Source organism: Hyperoodon ampullatus (genome assembly GCF_949752795.1).
Source record: "Hyperoodon ampullatus genome assembly, chromosome: 13".
NCBI lineage: Eukaryota > Metazoa > Chordata > Mammalia > Artiodactyla > Ziphiidae > Hyperoodon > Hyperoodon ampullatus.
The window spans coordinates 32,859,533-32,876,084 of NC_136926.1; the positions used below are offsets into that span (position 1 = coordinate 32,859,533).

The 16,552-nt window shown below is 41.7% G+C and overlaps 1 protein-coding gene across 1 annotated transcript in view; it reads left to right on the forward strand.

The window, feature by feature from the left end:
- The window catches only part of LAMA1 (laminin subunit alpha 1), a gene marked incomplete at both ends in the record, with an annotated part of 143,577 nt that overhangs the window by 102,192 nt on the left and 24,833 nt on the right, over positions 1–16,552 (forward strand). Inside the window, 14 exons of the mRNA XM_079717957.1 lie at positions 281–416; positions 920–1,013; positions 3,048–3,164; positions 4,663–4,845; positions 5,155–5,309; positions 6,652–6,795; positions 7,730–7,863; positions 8,710–8,860; positions 9,843–9,967; positions 11,243–11,393; positions 12,042–12,186; positions 12,675–12,816; positions 15,179–15,293; positions 15,489–15,659. Of these exons, the coding sequence (XP_079574083.1) occupies positions 281–416; positions 920–1,013; positions 3,048–3,164; positions 4,663–4,845; positions 5,155–5,309; positions 6,652–6,795; positions 7,730–7,863; positions 8,710–8,860; positions 9,843–9,967; positions 11,243–11,393; positions 12,042–12,186; positions 12,675–12,816; positions 15,179–15,293; positions 15,489–15,659 (1,963 nt within the window). The remainder of the gene's footprint in view (positions 1–280; positions 417–919; positions 1,014–3,047; positions 3,165–4,662; positions 4,846–5,154; positions 5,310–6,651; positions 6,796–7,729; positions 7,864–8,709; positions 8,861–9,842; positions 9,968–11,242; positions 11,394–12,041; positions 12,187–12,674; positions 12,817–15,178; positions 15,294–15,488; positions 15,660–16,552) is intronic.

Consider the following 16,552-nt stretch of genomic DNA (forward strand, 5'->3'; position numbering starts at 1 on the left):
ACACGCAGGGGGTTTGAACAGAGATCAAAGAATGGATGGTTTAAAAGATGGGACACAGCAGTCATCTCTTCTTTGGGTGTTAATTAAACAGCAGTTCTTAGTGTTATCACTTCTTAAGATTACTTTTGGAGTTAGAGGGGAAATCCACATGTTGACATGAAATCCTGTCTTCCTTGTTGATGATAATTCTCTAAGGGGGAAGAAACTGGAAGGCTTTGAAGAATAGTGGGGTAGTTCAATTTAGTTGATCATAACATCTCTAAATACGTTGATTTCACAGTGGCCTTGGAAATGTTAGTCATGTGTCCCTAAATGCGACCAGTGCAACCCATGTCCATTCCAACATCCGGAGCCTGATTGAAGAATCTGAGAAGTTGGTGAAAGATACTCTCAGGACCCAGAGCAAGGCGAGCATGGTACGAAATGCCCTGGGGGCTTCCGTGTGCGCCTTCCTTTTCTGGGCACTGAGGAGCAGCGATCCTGCCATGAGGTGCTTGAGCAGAGATGCAGTGGCTTAAATTTATGCTTGTCAGCATTCTTTTCTGGTGGGATCTGTTTAAGGCTCTGTCATCATGTGATGGAAGTTTTCATTTCCTAAGTCATAAATAATTCTTAGAACAAAAATGATAATGCTACTTGATATCCACTTGAGACAGCTTTTCTTACCCATGGTGAAGATCTTCATTTAACGGCTGGTTTTTGTGTTTATAGATTTAAAAATGGCTGTGTTCTTTCTCTTCAGCCACAAACTAGAACATATATTAAACATAAGATAGGACCGTTTAAATTGTCCCTGCCTGTTATCTGGCCGACTTCCTTGTTTGGAGCTACACTGGAGGCTATTCTGATAGAATGGAGTTGCTTTCCCCACCTCCGCCCTGCCCTCCAGTTGCTATGTTTAAATTGTTCTGTTTTACAGGCCTCAGAATCTCTTGTTTCTAATGGGAAAGCGGCTCTCCAGCGCAGTGCTGAATTTCTAAAAGAAGGCAATAGCCTGAGCGGAAAGCATGGAGGTCAGTTTCCAGCTTGGACTGTGTTGATATCGGAGTGATTGTGGACACATCTCTTAACATACTTCCAGAACATTCGTCTTTCCTAGAGCAATTTGAAGCTTGACATTTCTTTGTCACAATAATATTCCAGTTTCCTATCACAGACACATCATATAATTTTTATTTTAGTGACATCTCATTTAATGTGCAGCCCCCTCCAATCTTCCGTAGACTCGATAAGCCTCCGTGAGAACCAGAGCCTCTACTCGCTGCTTCAGTGCCTGAGCCCCGGCTGTTCTTCATAGCGTTTGTCAGGTTCTCTGTGGTTTCATGTGCTTCTCTCTTCATCTCTCAGGGTTTCACAGTTTCTTGAAGAGATGTATTATGTTTGATTCCTCTTGTGTCTTCTTCACAGGGCTAATGTAATGTTAGACTCGTGGTAGGTTCTTATTAAATAATTACTGAATTAAATCATTATTGATTTATCTATTTAAAAAAATACCTATGCAGGGGCTTCCCTGGTGGCGCAGTGGTTGAGAGTCCGCCTGCCGATGCAGGGGACACGGGTTCGTGCCCCGGTCCGGGAGGATCCCACATGCCGCGGGGCGGCTGGGCCCGTGAGCCATGGCTGCTGAGCCTGCGCTCCGCAACGGGAGAGGCCACAGCAGTGAGAGGCCCGCGTACCGCCAAAAAAAAAAAAAAAAAAAAATACCTATGCAGTTTCATTTTTCCCAAGAGTTTCAGTAAGCGGTTTTGGCATATGTAAGAGTTATCCAATAAGCATAACACAAAATGGCAGAGGAATCTGTTGTGTAAGAGAAACATACAAGTTTTATAACGTATAGTGTACCTATCACCTTAATATACTCTAATACAACAAAAATATTGTCTTTTCCTATGGGAGTAAATAGTGGGCCATAAACAAGGCTCATACCCCTTAGACTACTTCCATGTCCAGTCCTGGACCCTTCCACAGCTGTCTGAGCCAAGGGCTTGGATAGGTGCATATTTTTTGTTTCTCTGTGAGTGGCACAGTTTAGAATTTATATTCATCTCACAATATAAAAAGTCCCTGATTCTCGATCATAAAGCTTTAAACACAAACTCTGGCATCACTGTTGATGGGCGGTAGCTTTAGTTTACATGACTAAAGGTATTTTGTAGGCCACAAAATAGTGAACTTTCTGGCAATTAAACTTTTATGCAGAACCATCATGCTCATCATGGATTTTATCAATAATTTATTTTTTAACCAGGTGTTCAGAATCCAAATGTGATTGTGTATTATGAACAGCAATTTTAAAAGTAAAAGCTTTGATCCAACAGCTTTGATCAAACGTGAAGGAGGCCGAGTTGAGTGCCTATTGGGTGGTCAGAAGGGAGCAGGAAAGTAGGGGAGGGACCCTGGCTGAGAAGCAGGTGGGGGACTGAGAAGAAGATTCCAGAGCAGGAGCCCATGTTTGGGGTCTTACAACCTAGGGGACAAAGGTGGCCAAGATTTGGGTGTGGATAGGAAGTTAGTAAGTCTGATTAAGACTGAGTGACTTAGGGCTTCCCTGGTGGCGCAGTGGTTGAGAGTCCGCCTGCCGATGCAGGGGACACGGGTTCGTGTCCCGGTCCAGGAGGATCCCACATGCCGCGGAGCGGCTGGGCCCGTGAGCCATGGCCGCTGAGCCTGCACGTCCAGAGCCTGTGCTCCGCAACGGGAGAGGCCACAACAGTGAGAGGCCCTCGTACCGCAAAAAAAAAAAAAAAAAAAAAAAAAGACTGAGTGACTTAAACGGTTTTTCACCCTAGAGCTCTAATTAAATTGGACATGAATTTAGGAAGAAATACTAGTGAGAAGGGAAATAAAGTAGAAAAAATGATCAAGTAAGCCCCAAAACACACAATTTTTATAATGAGTGGTGCTGAGTCTTGCTGGAAAAACTTTCAATATTTGGGGTCTCTTTAGAAAGCTGCTGATTTTATAGAAGGGTCAGGAATGATAAAGCTCTCATCTAGGCAACTTTTTAGGACTAGCCTAAAAGGGAACACTTTTTCCCCTTTGAATAGGTATCGCATTGGAACTCAGTGAATTGAAAAATACTACAAAGAGATTTCAAGAGAATGCTGACAAAATTACTAAGCAGACCAATGAATCACTCTTGATACTTAGAGCAATTCCTGAAGGTAAGTGGAAAGGGAGTTCTTGATTTAATTAATATCTTCTTGTTGCAAAACCCTTACACATGAGCATGAGGAAGACCTGCCTCAAGTCTGATGGAGACCCCTCACCCGAAATGAGGCCAAGATTGGTAGAGGAATATGGTTTGGAAGTGAAGATCATTATGTTTTCTATAACATCAGAACACCTGCATTGAAGTAGTAGAATTATACCTGAAAAACAAAAGCCTTAGATTCTTTATGCTACCATATTAATTGCTTACTTTTAAAATGGGCCTGAGATGAAAGAAGGGCCATTCAAAGAAGCCAGGAAGTAAAGAAGCTGGAACGTTCCTGCTTTAGGGGGAAATGCTAGCTAGATTCATTACAAATGTGGGAAATTAGAGAATTCTTGCTTGGAAATTAAATAAATCTTCCTTTGTGAGGTGATAAGCATTCTAAAATAGATCACTTTAATATTGATGGTTTGGAAATGCAGTGTTCATTAAAATTTTTAATAGGATAACTTTTAAAAAGTATAACAGGTGAGTTGTGCTGAGGTGATTTATTTATTTTACACTCCTTCAACCTTTTCTTTTTTCTTTATAAGATTATTTTAAAAGTCTTATAAGATAGCTAAACATCTCCAAAGTTCTTCTGTGTGCTGGTTCATCTTATAAGCATGAAAGTTACCGTGGGGAGCTGGACTTGCAGCGCTTTGGACTGACTTAAATCAATGGAACATTTTCTGATATGGAAATTTCTTTTTCTCTTATTTATCTGTTTTTAAGGATACATGGGGTATGTTGATCAAGCACTCAAAAATAACTTCTTATTTGGAAGCAATTTCCAACTTGCCAAAGAGTTGCAAGAAGAGTAAAAAGAACACCTGCATACCCTTCATCCAGCTTCTTCTAGTGTTAATCTTTGCCCCGTTTGTGATTAAACACTTTAAAAATGAATACGAGTGCCTTTAAAAAAAAACCCATCAACCAGATTTTCTAGAATAACTGAATTCCACTTTATCTTTAGTGACCGTTGAGTTTTTACTGCACTGTTATTTCCAGCAGCCAGTTGATGTTGTGGGCAGGTACACTTCCTCTAGCCTAGGATACTTCCATGTCACCTACAGATTTAAATTCCCAAACCTTCTTATCTAGACGCAGAATGATTTGGAGACAGCGTTAATGACCATGAGAAGGCAGTGATAGGAAAGGGACCAAAGAAAGAAGTTTAGATTATTAACATGTAAGATGCTGAGCACATGGCATCTCGTTGTGTATTGAAATCATACTTCAATACAGAGGGTTGTCATCAAAAATATTTCATTCATCCATAAAAGGAAGCAGTAGAGTGTATGATATGCAGCCTTAATATTGCCATTAAAAACAGAAGCCCCCTTTTGTGTTCAACAACCAGCAAAAAATTCTGTAACGTGTCTGTGTAAAATTACATTTGTTGTGGTTTTTTGGTTTTCTCTGTGTATAACCACCAGAGTGCATGCTTGCGTATAAATTTATTTCAGGTGTCAGAGACAAAGGCGCCAAAATCAAAGAGCTGGCCACATCTGCAAATCAGAGCGCTATGAGCACTCTAAAGAACGTCGTGGGATTGGGCCAGAAGCTGTTGAATACATCCACTGACCTGTCCAGGGTTAATGCCACGTTACAAGAAACAGACCAACTCCTCCGTGACTCCTCAGTGACCAGTAGGTCGTGGTCTCCCCTCCCATTAGGAAAGTCTGCGACGAGCCGTTTGAGTTTGCCAAGGGCACAGTGGTGCCTTGTTCACAAACAGCAGTCCTAAAAAATAAAAATGCACCAACATCTGGATTTGCACTTATAAGAAGAGAAGGGCCTTGGGTGATGCCTTGTGCTGGTGCATTTTTCATATATTTACCAAAATGCCAAGGATTTGATTATTAGGATATTCTAGTTTATCCAGTGCATTAGTAATGACCAGTTCATTTCTCTTGTTTCCTCCCTCCTGCCAACTTTCTCGCCACCTCATATTTTAGCTTTGTTAGCTGGAAGAAAAGTCAAAGATGTGGAAACACAAGCGAACCTTTTATTCGATCGGCTGAAGCCTTTGAAGATGTTAGAAGAGAACCTGAGCAGAAACCTATCAGAAATCAAACTGCTGATCAGCCAGGCCCGGAAGCAAGCAGCGTCTGTGAGTGCCCAGCACCCCTGCAGCTGAGGCTCCTGGAACTGCAAGTCCCAGAGGCCTCCTGTGCAAAGGGCCTTCAGTCACACTTTCTACTAACCAGCTCTTAGTAACCCCAGATTCCTCACAGCCTTGTCTCCAAGTATATTTAAAGCCTTGTCTTATATATATTTACCTAAGTATATTTAAGTCCATTTAATTAGTCTCATTTTCTTTGAGTCCTGCTTCTTTTGGTGTGTTTCAGAATGTTGTTAGCAAAGAGATCTCTGTGCCCTTATGGACATTTATCATCATGGCCTAGATTTGTAGATCTGCACCAATTAGCTAGATGGCACAGAACACATTAGGTCTGAGTGTCAGCATCCCTGTAAGTCTCATTGGTTGCATATGGTCCTATTTCCATCATTTTACCAACTTTGTGTTCATAATCCAAGTACTCTTCAGAATGTTCATACAGTGTGGGCCTCATCTCTATGATTCTGACAAAACAGCTTGAATTGCATGAATGCTGCACAAATCCAGGTCACTAACTGCATAAAACACACAATTTGAGAGACTGCTTCCTGGCCGTCCTCGGCACATGGCATTGGCCCTGCGCCAAAGGAGAGGCATTTCAGGGAAATAAGACGTGAGAGAATATCATTTGTCTTGCTCCTGGGAACCTATAGACGATAGATGTGACGTCTGGTCTAAAGAGTATCTTCCTGAAGTTTCTAGCCAAGAAAAAGGAGCTCTGGATTCTTTGATGCCTGAGTGACTTCACTTTGGGAAAAGGGCTGTAGGTTTACAAGAGCTCTGGTTTCCATCTGGTTTAGTTCCAGTCACCAAATAAATGTAAACCCGATGGATGGTTCCAAGTGCTCTGGTTAATATAAACTTATAATCTTGAAGGTTAATATAAGGATTACATGCAATAATACTTATCAGAGAAATATGTAAGTGAAATAATTGCTCTATAAATATTTGCTGAATAAGTAGATCAACCCTCCATTTATTTCATAAATGATCATCAAATGTCCTGTGTCAGGGATAAGATTCCAAGGTGATTTGGATAAGCTCCTTGTCTTTAAGGAATTAAGTCTCACATGATAGAGTTCCCAACATAAAATTCCCTTTTAAAACCTGACTGACTTTTCCATATTAAAATATTTTACCAAATAAAATAAGTTTCAGCATCATCTGACTTTCACCTTATGAGACACGAAACATTGTGCATTATCCAGAGAGGAAACCCACTAGCAGTGACGATCTGGAACAGAATAGCACTGTTCAACTCCAGGCATGCTGCCACTGTGTGGCCCTAAATGATTTTTAGGCACTTAGGCACACTTCCCTTTTCCTTCTACAGATCAAAGTTGCTGTGTCTGCAGACAGAGACTGTATCCGGGCCTACCAGCCTCAGATTTCTTCTACCAACTATAACAGCTTAACATTAAATGTGAAGACAAGCGAACCTGACAACCTTCTCTTCTACCTGGGGAGCAGCACCAGTGTGAGTATGACCCGCAAAAGCAACGCTGAGTCTCTTAGGGACAGAGTATATTTTCTGAATCGGTTAAAAAAAAATAGGGCCTTTGTGAAATCACTAATTCTTCTACGAGAACTAATCTTTTGCTAAACTGGTAACATTAGATTAAAAATAATCAAACTACAGAACTGAATGCCCGTGAGGAGAGGAGTGGCATTTATGACAAGTACCTCCCTCTGCCATCGTAACTGTGAGCTGTGGGACAGAGCTTTTCTTAATGTCTCCTGTGACCTCCGAAGCCACGGAGTTGTGCTTTGGGTCTGTCGACCTTGGCGGCCGTTACCAGGAGTGGAGGCGTGCACCACAAGGGGCATATCAGAATCGTCAAGCTTCCCCCCAGGCTCTTCCACCCAGCGAGATTCCCAGGGTTCCCAGAGGGCACGTCCCCTATGGAAGACTATTGATTCATTTGACTGTGTCATTGGGAACAGGTCAGAGCCCTTGGGTATGTTAGGGCAGAAAATATTAGCAGGCACAAATGCCATCTGAAATGTCTTCTCAAGGTACAAGGTTCAAAGCACAGGTCAGTCCGTGATGTATGATTTCATGGCTCTTGTCTCGCTATACATCTCACATTCATGCATTGCCTTCTCAGGCCGGGCAAATAAACAGGTGCAATGCCTCCCCTCATGACCCCGATAGAGGCTGGTAACCCCCAGCAAGTTTTCTTGGAGAACTTCATGGGAGGCTTCATGGAGGGCTACACTGGGCAAGGGTGGTGGGCACTGATGGCCAACGGTGGCCACCATCTCCAGTACCAATACTCCAGGTCATGCTCCAGCTCAGCTATTTTTTTAAATAGAGAAAATGCTGTAAGAACTCATCTTTTAAAGTGCTTTGGTGGTCATGCACACAGTCTGGCATGTGAACTCATCCCAACTCATGCCCTGCACCCCAGGCTGATTTCCTGGCAGTGGAGATGCGGCGAGGGAAAGTGGCCTTCCTCTGGGATTTGGGCTCCGGGTCCACACGTTTGGAATTTCCAGACTTCCCGATTGATGACAGCAAATGGCACAGTATCTATGTAACCAGGTAGCAGAGAAAGTTCTCTCTGAGCATCTCGCTTTTTTAACTGCATCTTATAAGTAATTACATGTTTGTAACATCATATAACAGTCTTCGAAATTTCTGGGAAGTCAGATTATAGTGAAAGAATACTTGGTTTAGATTAACTATAGAAATAATTTTTTTTCATTATTACAGAAGAAATAAAGTTTGTTAGCAAAACCAACAATCAAAAGAAGAAAAAAGTTAAAAGTTTATGTTGCCTTTAGAATGTTAGGTCCAAGTCTGAGGCAGCCAACCCAGTAAAATGTTTGCACCCCAGCAGAGGGGAGTAAAGTGCAGCGTGGTGGAGATGCCACGTGGCTGGCAGTGGTACAAGTAGGACAGAAGATGAGGTTATAATTGGGGGATGTGTTTTCTCAAAATTCAGGCACGAAGCAAAATTCTTCCTTTTAAAGCCCCTCCCCAGAGGCAACTGCTGTTAAGCGGCTATAGGTATAGCTTTCTTTTCACTTTTCTGTAATATCACAGTTGGTTGGTGATGGTGTGTTATTGGAAATTTCTGATTTTTACTTTGTTATTTGAAAAAATGGGGAAATAATAAAGGCAGTAGACCGTTCCAAATATTTTTAGTTCATTATCTGAAACTATTTTAAGCAAGGAGGTAACATGATGGAATTTACGTTTTAAGAAGAAATACTCCACAAGATTTTGGAGTGCAAACTAGGGGCGGGATGGGCAAGACTGGAAGCAGGGAGACCAGTTGGAGACGTGGGCAGAAGCAGATGGAGGCTGTGTGTGAAACAGACGTGTGTGTATGTGGACCAACTTGCAATTCTGCAGGTGCTCTTTTTGCAACTCTGTGACCCTTAGGTTTGGAAACATTGGTTCGTTGAGTGTAAAGGAAATGAGCGCATCTCAAAAGCCACCACCAAAAACAAGTAAATCCCCTGGAACAGCTAATGTTCTGGATGTAAACAATTCAACACTAATGTTTGTTGGAGGGCTTGGAGGACAGATCAAGGTAATCTTCTGAACGTTCATCTGAACAGTGCTGATGGGCTGATATTCCCAATGTATAAAATGAATATGTTTGGGCTTCCCTGGTGGTGCAGTGGTTGAGAGTCCGCCTGCCGATGCAGGGGACATGAGTTCGTGCCCCGGTCCAGGAAGATCCCACATGCCGCCGAGCGGCTGGGCCCGTGAACCATGGCCGCTGAGCCTGCGCGTCCGGAGCCTGTGCTCCGCAACGGGAGAGGCCACAATAGTGAGAGGCCCGCGTACCGCAAAAAAAAAAAAAAAAAAATGAGTATGTTTAAATTTTTGAAAATATTCTAGGCAGATGAAGATTTTCCTGCTTCTGTTATTTTGTTTAAGGACAGTTCATCTGCAGAGATGGGTTGGTTTTGTAAAGGATCATGCTTAACAGATAGCATAATGGAAAAGAAGCCAATGGTTCATTTTATTATTTGGATTTTTTCCCCAATAATAAAAGAGGAAACTCAATATTCCACATGAATTTCTGTGAACTCCCTTTATCTCTATTCTGACTCTAGTGGTAGACTCATACTAATTAGCAGTTAGCAAAAGAGCCCATCGTATATTTTATTACATCAGTTACCCTCTCACCCAATAAAGTTCAGTCACCTGGACTTGGTTCAGTGCTCTGAAATGACAGTAAGGGTCCCAGTTCCCGGCAGGCCCTCACCACTGACCACATTCTCTGGGTCTCTTTCCTCTTTAGTTAAAGGGCCTTCTCTCCAGTGACCCTAGTAACTGACATGACCTTTGAGATCTTGTCCTGCTGTCATTCATTCTAGGATTCCAATTCATAATTGGAAGGAAGCTCAGTGATTACAAACTGGTCGCTTTCCTGGGTGTTGTTTTCTCAAAATTTGGATCTGTTAGATCTGAGCTCCCAAGGGGGAGTTTTGTGCACTTAGAGAATGTATTTCTTTTCACCAAATATACTTGGATTATGTTTGTTTTTTGTTTGTTTACATTAGAAGTCTCCTGCTGTGAAGGTTACTTATTTTAAAGGCTGCATGGGAGAGGCCTTCTTGAATGGACAGTCGATTGGCCTATGGAACTATATTGAAAGGGAGGGGAAGTGCCATGGCTGCTTTGGAAGGTAACGTGCCCCATGGGTAACACATAAGATGCTAATGTGCACAGTAACACTGGCCCGGGAGAAGGTTAGAGTTGCAGCATTTCCCAAACTCATTTGACCCTGAACTCTTTTTAAAAAGGAGCATTCCAGAGCTGCTTATGTTCCATAGAACATACTTTGCAAGTGCTGAAGTAGACACAAACAGGTGCTTTATGTCTACATTTGTAAATGGATTAAACTGTCTTCAATTTAGATAAGTGCCCCTACCTACTAGCCAAAAACTTTAGCTCAGTGAGTTAATAAACTACTTCTAGCAACGGAATCCATCTAAGCGGGCCAGTAATTAGAATTCATTGCGCTTTTTACCTTTGTGTGTAATTTTTCATTATTAAATCATTAGCACGGTCCATTGATGTCCTTTAGATTTAAAAACTTTTTTCTTAATATAATCATTTACCTTTAACTTTGATTTATATTACCAAGTAAGCTAACTGATTTTTTTTATTCCTCTTTGAATATACTTACACTTCTCTAACATGATGTCAGCATATGTTTATAATTATGAACAATCTCTCAGATCCTTCAAGGATAGTATAAAATAAACCATTGATTCTAACAGTTCACATCTAAATGTGGGAAAAAACTGTCATTTAGTCAACAGGACTTTATTCTTGTGTTAGTTTTGAGAGACTGTTGCAATAGAGCATTGGCTGCACGGTTGACCTTGACCGGACAGTCATCTGTTTCTGGGCCCTCTGCTCGGTACTGGTGATGGCAACATCAGTCACCCAAGCTTATCTCCTCCAATGTCTCACAGTCTACGGAAAATTACCTAAAATACTTTTTTGTGGTAACATATAAAAGAGCTCCGTGCTGTAGGGGCGATGGTAGGTAGAGCATCCTGGGTGTGGGGCCCGAGTGATGCCTCCTCAGTCACAGGACAGCTGCACGGAGTCTGATGGGTCCCCATCTCATGGGTGACAGCTTGGATCAGAGTAGTCTAGTCATTCTTCCAGGAACTATTTATAGCAGTAATCCATCCTTTGGGGAATTTCTTTTTACTACAGTGAACACTGCCCACGTTAACTTTCATTCCCTTACAAGGCAACTGGGTGCTTGTCTCGCATAATCTCATGGGGAGCATATTTTAAGATATTATGACTTACACTTGTTATCAAATTATGGAAATAAATGCTCTATCACAACTTTTGTGAGGAAGAACTCAGTAAAAGTATCATGTGTTCTCTTTAACTACCTTCCTAAGAATAGATTGTATTTCACCTTCTCTCCTTGCAGCCCCCAAAATGAAGATGCTTCCTTCCATTTTGATGGGAGTGGGTATTCTGTTGTGGAGAAGATGCTCCGGACTACTGTAACGCAGATAATTATGCTTTTTAGTACCTTTTCACCTAACGGGCTGCTTCTCTACCTGGCTTCAAATGGCACCGTAAGAGTCTGTGGGGCCCTGCACCCTACTGTGTATATACAGTTGGATTGCTACGAGGATATTTATGTTTAATGATTGCTTTATGAGCACATGCTAGTATAATATGTACGTATGTATGCCATACTAGTCCCCCATTTTAAATGATTTATCAGTACAAAATCATTGAAGAATGTTTGGAAAATACAGAAGCACCTCAAGTAGAAAATAGCTTCCTATCATTATAGATATCAGTTAAACATTTATTATTATATTTTGAGCTTGAATAAGACGTCTTGTTTTACTCACTCTGACCACCTTATTTGAATTCCATCGCAGGAAGTTCAGGTTCTTATTTTTATCTTATGTGCTGCTGATTTTTCTCAATCTTCTAGTTTTATTTTTAGGATTGGCCCTGTTGTCAATCTAAATGAAAAAAACAGAGATTCCACTTCTCTTCCTGCATTGTAGATTTTGATGACCATGAGTTTATCTGACATATGTCTGTATATTATTCTAGAAAGCCTTTGTGGACACTTTTAATTTTGGACTGTTGGGCCAGATCCTGTTTTCTTAGTTTGACTGTAGGAGGTTTCCGCCATCCCTGACTTGGAGAGAAAGGAAATCTTGTGATAATAATGTAGCCTTGGGTAACTCTTTTCTTTTTTACAGAAAGACTTTTTATCCATCGACCTGGTCGACGGCAGAGTTAGAGTTACAGTGGACCTGGGTTCTGGGCCTCTTGCACTTATTACCGACAGACGCTATAATAATGGAACCTGGTACAAAATTGCCTTCCAGCGAAACAGAAAGCAAGGTAAATGCACAGGTAGACGGACGGAATGTCGGTCACCCTCATAGGAATAGAAATCTTTCCAAAGTCAGCAGTCTTTTTTTACTTTAGCTTTCTAGGTATTCTTAAATGATATTCTAATCAAAAGCCATTGTTTTCTTTGGAATCCTAAGCACCAGGATTCACATTTTGCTGGAGGAATATTCTAATTCTCTTTGTCTATGGTTTCCAAATGCATTATTTAACGTTAAATGCTGAATTGGAATCAAGGATCAAATTGATTCTATTTTCTTTGACACACGTACTGCTACCATTTAGCATGTATATTCTGGATTTATTGACTTTTGTAAAGAGGGTTTTCATTTGTCTTTTAACAGTCAAGAACATCCTCTGGTCAAATTTGCAGAATGTAAAAGAAGATGTCTTTGTAAATGAACTTTGTTAGACGTCTGTGTTTACTTCATTGTAGAAAATGACTCATTTTCTTGTCTATTCCTCTTGATCTTCTCTAGGACTCCTAGCAGTTATTGATGCATATAACACCAGCTACAAAGAAACCAAGCAAGGGGAAGCTCCAGGAGCATCTTCTGACCTCAATCGTCTAGATAAGGATCCAATTTATGTGGGTGGATTACCTAGGTCAAGAGTTGTAAGGTATGATACCACATTGCAGAATTTTCAAGTCCCTAATTACCAACTGCCTTAGTTTCCGTAACAAAGTTCCACAGACTGGGCAGCTTAAACAACAGAAATGTGTTCTCTCACAGTTCTGGAGGCTACAGTTCCAAAATCAGGTGTCAGCAGGGCCGCTTCCTTCTGAGGATTGTGAGAAAGAATCTGTTCCATGCTTCTCTCTGAGCTTCTGGTAGCTTCAGGCATTGCTCAGCTTGTAGGTGGCATTCTTTATCTGTGTGGACATGCTGTCTTCCCTCTGTGTGTGTCTCTCAGCGTCCAAATTTCCCCTTTTTATAAAGATACCAGTCATACTGGATTAGGACCTACCCTACTGACCTCACCTTAACTTGATTACAACTGTAAAGACCCTATTTTCAAATAAGGTCACATTCACAGGTACTGGGGGTTAGGATTTCAAAATCTTTTGGTCGGGGTGAGGAAACACAATTTAACCCATAATGTTCTGTTTTGATTAGTATGCCATATAATTGGGAAGTAAAGGAAGCCTTCTGCAATAGAATTTATGATTTTCTATTTATTGCCTATAAAACATATAAAAATTGTCACTGTGCAATATTTGGAGACCCACTTACCATCACGCGTCACTCTCCTGTCCAGACATTCTAGAATGGTAGAATCTTTTTGGTGACAAAAAAAAAAAAAGAATCATGATTTCTGCAGACTTATCTGGATTCCCCTTTTGGTGATTAGAATGAATAATGTATGTGAAAGACCAGCATCAGCAAGTTGGATTAAAGATAGCAGAGGAGAGATGCACTGATTTTTGTTCTTGTTTAGCTTTGTGACTTTAATAATTTCATAAACTTTCTGTAGTTCACTGTCCTCAACTTTGTAATTTTGGACTGGGGACAAAGTAAGCTCTAAGTTTCTTTCACCCCATTATAAAAAAGGCATATACGGCCAGCAACCAAGGCAGCCTAGCTTCCAGGGAGTGGAATCACCAAATGTCCAAACCGAGTCACTCAGCCCAGTGGTTTTCAAATGTATATTTGTAGCAGTACCTCATCTTGAAGCCGGGTTCTTATACAGAAGTGCAGCCACTCCAGTCGCTATGGGTTGAGCAGCCCAGAATCCACTTCCTGACACACCCCCTTCTCTGCCAGAAATGTGTGAAAGTTCCAAGGAACATAGTTTACAGCCACAGTCACCCGCCTTCAGGGTCTTGGAAATAAATGTCCCTAAACTTCAGGGGAGTTGGTTGCTTGTCCCAGGTCTTACCCCTCTGCCAAGGCAGAGCCAGGACAGGAAGCCTCTCCCCTAATCCCTGATTACAGATGTCATTCCTAACATAGTGGCATTGGGGATGTTTCTGAGGTTACAAGCTGTGTTGTAATTCATTTGTTCTTTACCTAAATGGTACACAGCGTAGACCCTGGAGAAAAGGACAGAGTCCCTCTTCTAGGAAGACATCTCAAATCACAGACTTTCATGATAGAAGGGTCTTGGGTATCATCGGGGCCAGTCTCCTCATTTACAGTGGAAGAAACTGAGATTCGGAAAGGTTGAAATTTGCCCTAAATCATGTGGTTTCTTAATGGCCGACAGCTCATTGCACAGCACAGAGAAAAAGTGAGATATGACATGTAGCAAGAAGCCATGTTCCTGCACAGTTCTCCTGTCACTAGCTGATGCTTCAGGGTGTAACTGGGAGATGTTCAGTAGTCTCCACCATTTGGAAATGTTAGCCTGAGTACATTAAGGCTCACCCCACCCAGCAGTGGCAATTTCTGTTAATAAAAATATGGAATTGGCTTAGTATCAAAGAAATAAGGGTTTTGGATAATCCCAGACTTCACCAAATGGAGTTATTTCCTTCAGGAGGAAGTTCATGAATATGTGGTATGGACAAGAGCCGATGCTGTCTCTAACCAAGAGATTCTGGGAAATCACACTGCCCACACTTGCCCCCGTGGGAGGTGGATGTTTGCTCTGCACGGAGACTGGACTGAAATCTAAGTGCTGTAATTTCCTTATGGCAGTGCACTGTCTCTCTTATCATTACCCTCTGTTTTAGTGAGTACATCTAAATGGTAATGACTATAATAGTTTCCCTTAAAATATTAAGCATGCTTTTATCTAGGTAGCCATCTAGGTAATCAGCCTCACTAAATTCAATCCCTTTCTTTAGTCCTAAGGAGAGTACATGTTTGACCTGAATTCTCACCATCAATAGTCTTGTTAGAGGGAGACCTAGACATTTATGAGAATGACACATGGAAAGAGATCTTTCTTATTTGTAGGTCCATTTTTATTTCTTCTTTCAGAACTGGAGTTATAGAATCCAATTTTGTTGCTGTTGTTCTCTTGCTCTTCCCTACAGGAAAGGTGTCACCAGCAAAAGCCACGTGGGCTGTATCAAAAACCTGGAAATATCTAGATCGACCTTTGATTTACTCAGAAATTCCTACGGAGTGACAAAAGGCTGTATACTGGAGGTGGGAAGCGTTTTATTAATATTGGGATGAGTTTCTATAAATGCCCACTGATTTACTAACATAATAAGGCAACAGGATCTAAACCAGGGGTGTGAACAGAAAAGAGTTGGTGGGGAAAACGGCAGCAGCCTCCAGGGTGGGAGGTTCAGCACGCGGGCGGGCCTCACGGTGCTTTCTCCTCTCCTTTGTGACCAGCCTGTCCGAAGCGTTAGCTTCTTGAGAGGCGGCTACGTTGAATTGCCACCCAAGTCCTTGTCACCAGATTCGGGATTGTTGGCAACATTTGCCACCAGGAACAGCAGCGGCATCATCCTGGCTGCCCTGGGCCAGCATGGGGAGAAGCAAGGTCACCGGCAGGCCCACAGGGTGAGTGGCTCAAAGGCTCTCAAGCCAGAAGCTCAGGAAGGAAATGACTTCAGGAAGCACTGGATGGAAGATGACTTAGTCATAACATGTATTCTACAACATGTGCGCCTGGTTGTTAATGGGTGTGCGTTTTTAATAAGTAAAAGTGATTATTGCTGAATGTCTTTCCCTTACGAATCAGTGGTCTCTTTGTGTTGCATAATCCATCTTCCTCGTCTAGCCGTTGAGAAGAAAGATCCTTGCTGTCTACCTAGGATTCGTGATATTTACCTTTCCCCTGCTCAAACTTTATATATTATGTAATTTGAAGAGATTCACAGAATGCTAATGTATTGTATTAATGAAGTAGAAGCCATGCAGCTACAATTTAGAGTACTGTTGTCTACTGTGCAAGGTACTTGAAAGACATTGTTGTATAATTATTACAGCCACACGTCAGGGTGAATGCTGCTTCCTATATTTTGCTGAGGGAGAAATGGATTCAGAGAGCCTGGCTAACCTGCACAAGATCACACAGCCGTTATTTCAGAGCCTGACCTGGAACACCAGTCTGTAGACCCCAGATCCCTCACAAGATACTGAGCGAAGGTCTGACAGGGACAGATTGGTTTATGGGCTCCACCAATCTTTTCTCCTTTTTTTAAGTTGAGATGAAATTTACATAAAATAAAAGTAACCATTTTTAGGTGAAACAGTCAGTGGCACTTAGTGCTTTCATACTGTTGTGAGGCCACTTTCTCTATCTAGTTCCAAAACATCTTCATCACCCAAAAGAGAAGCCTATCTATGCCTGTTAAGCAGTCACTCCCCATTCCCCACCTCCCCCAACCCTGGCAGCCACCAATCTTCTTTCTGTATCTATGAATGAATTTACCTATTCTGTATATTTCATA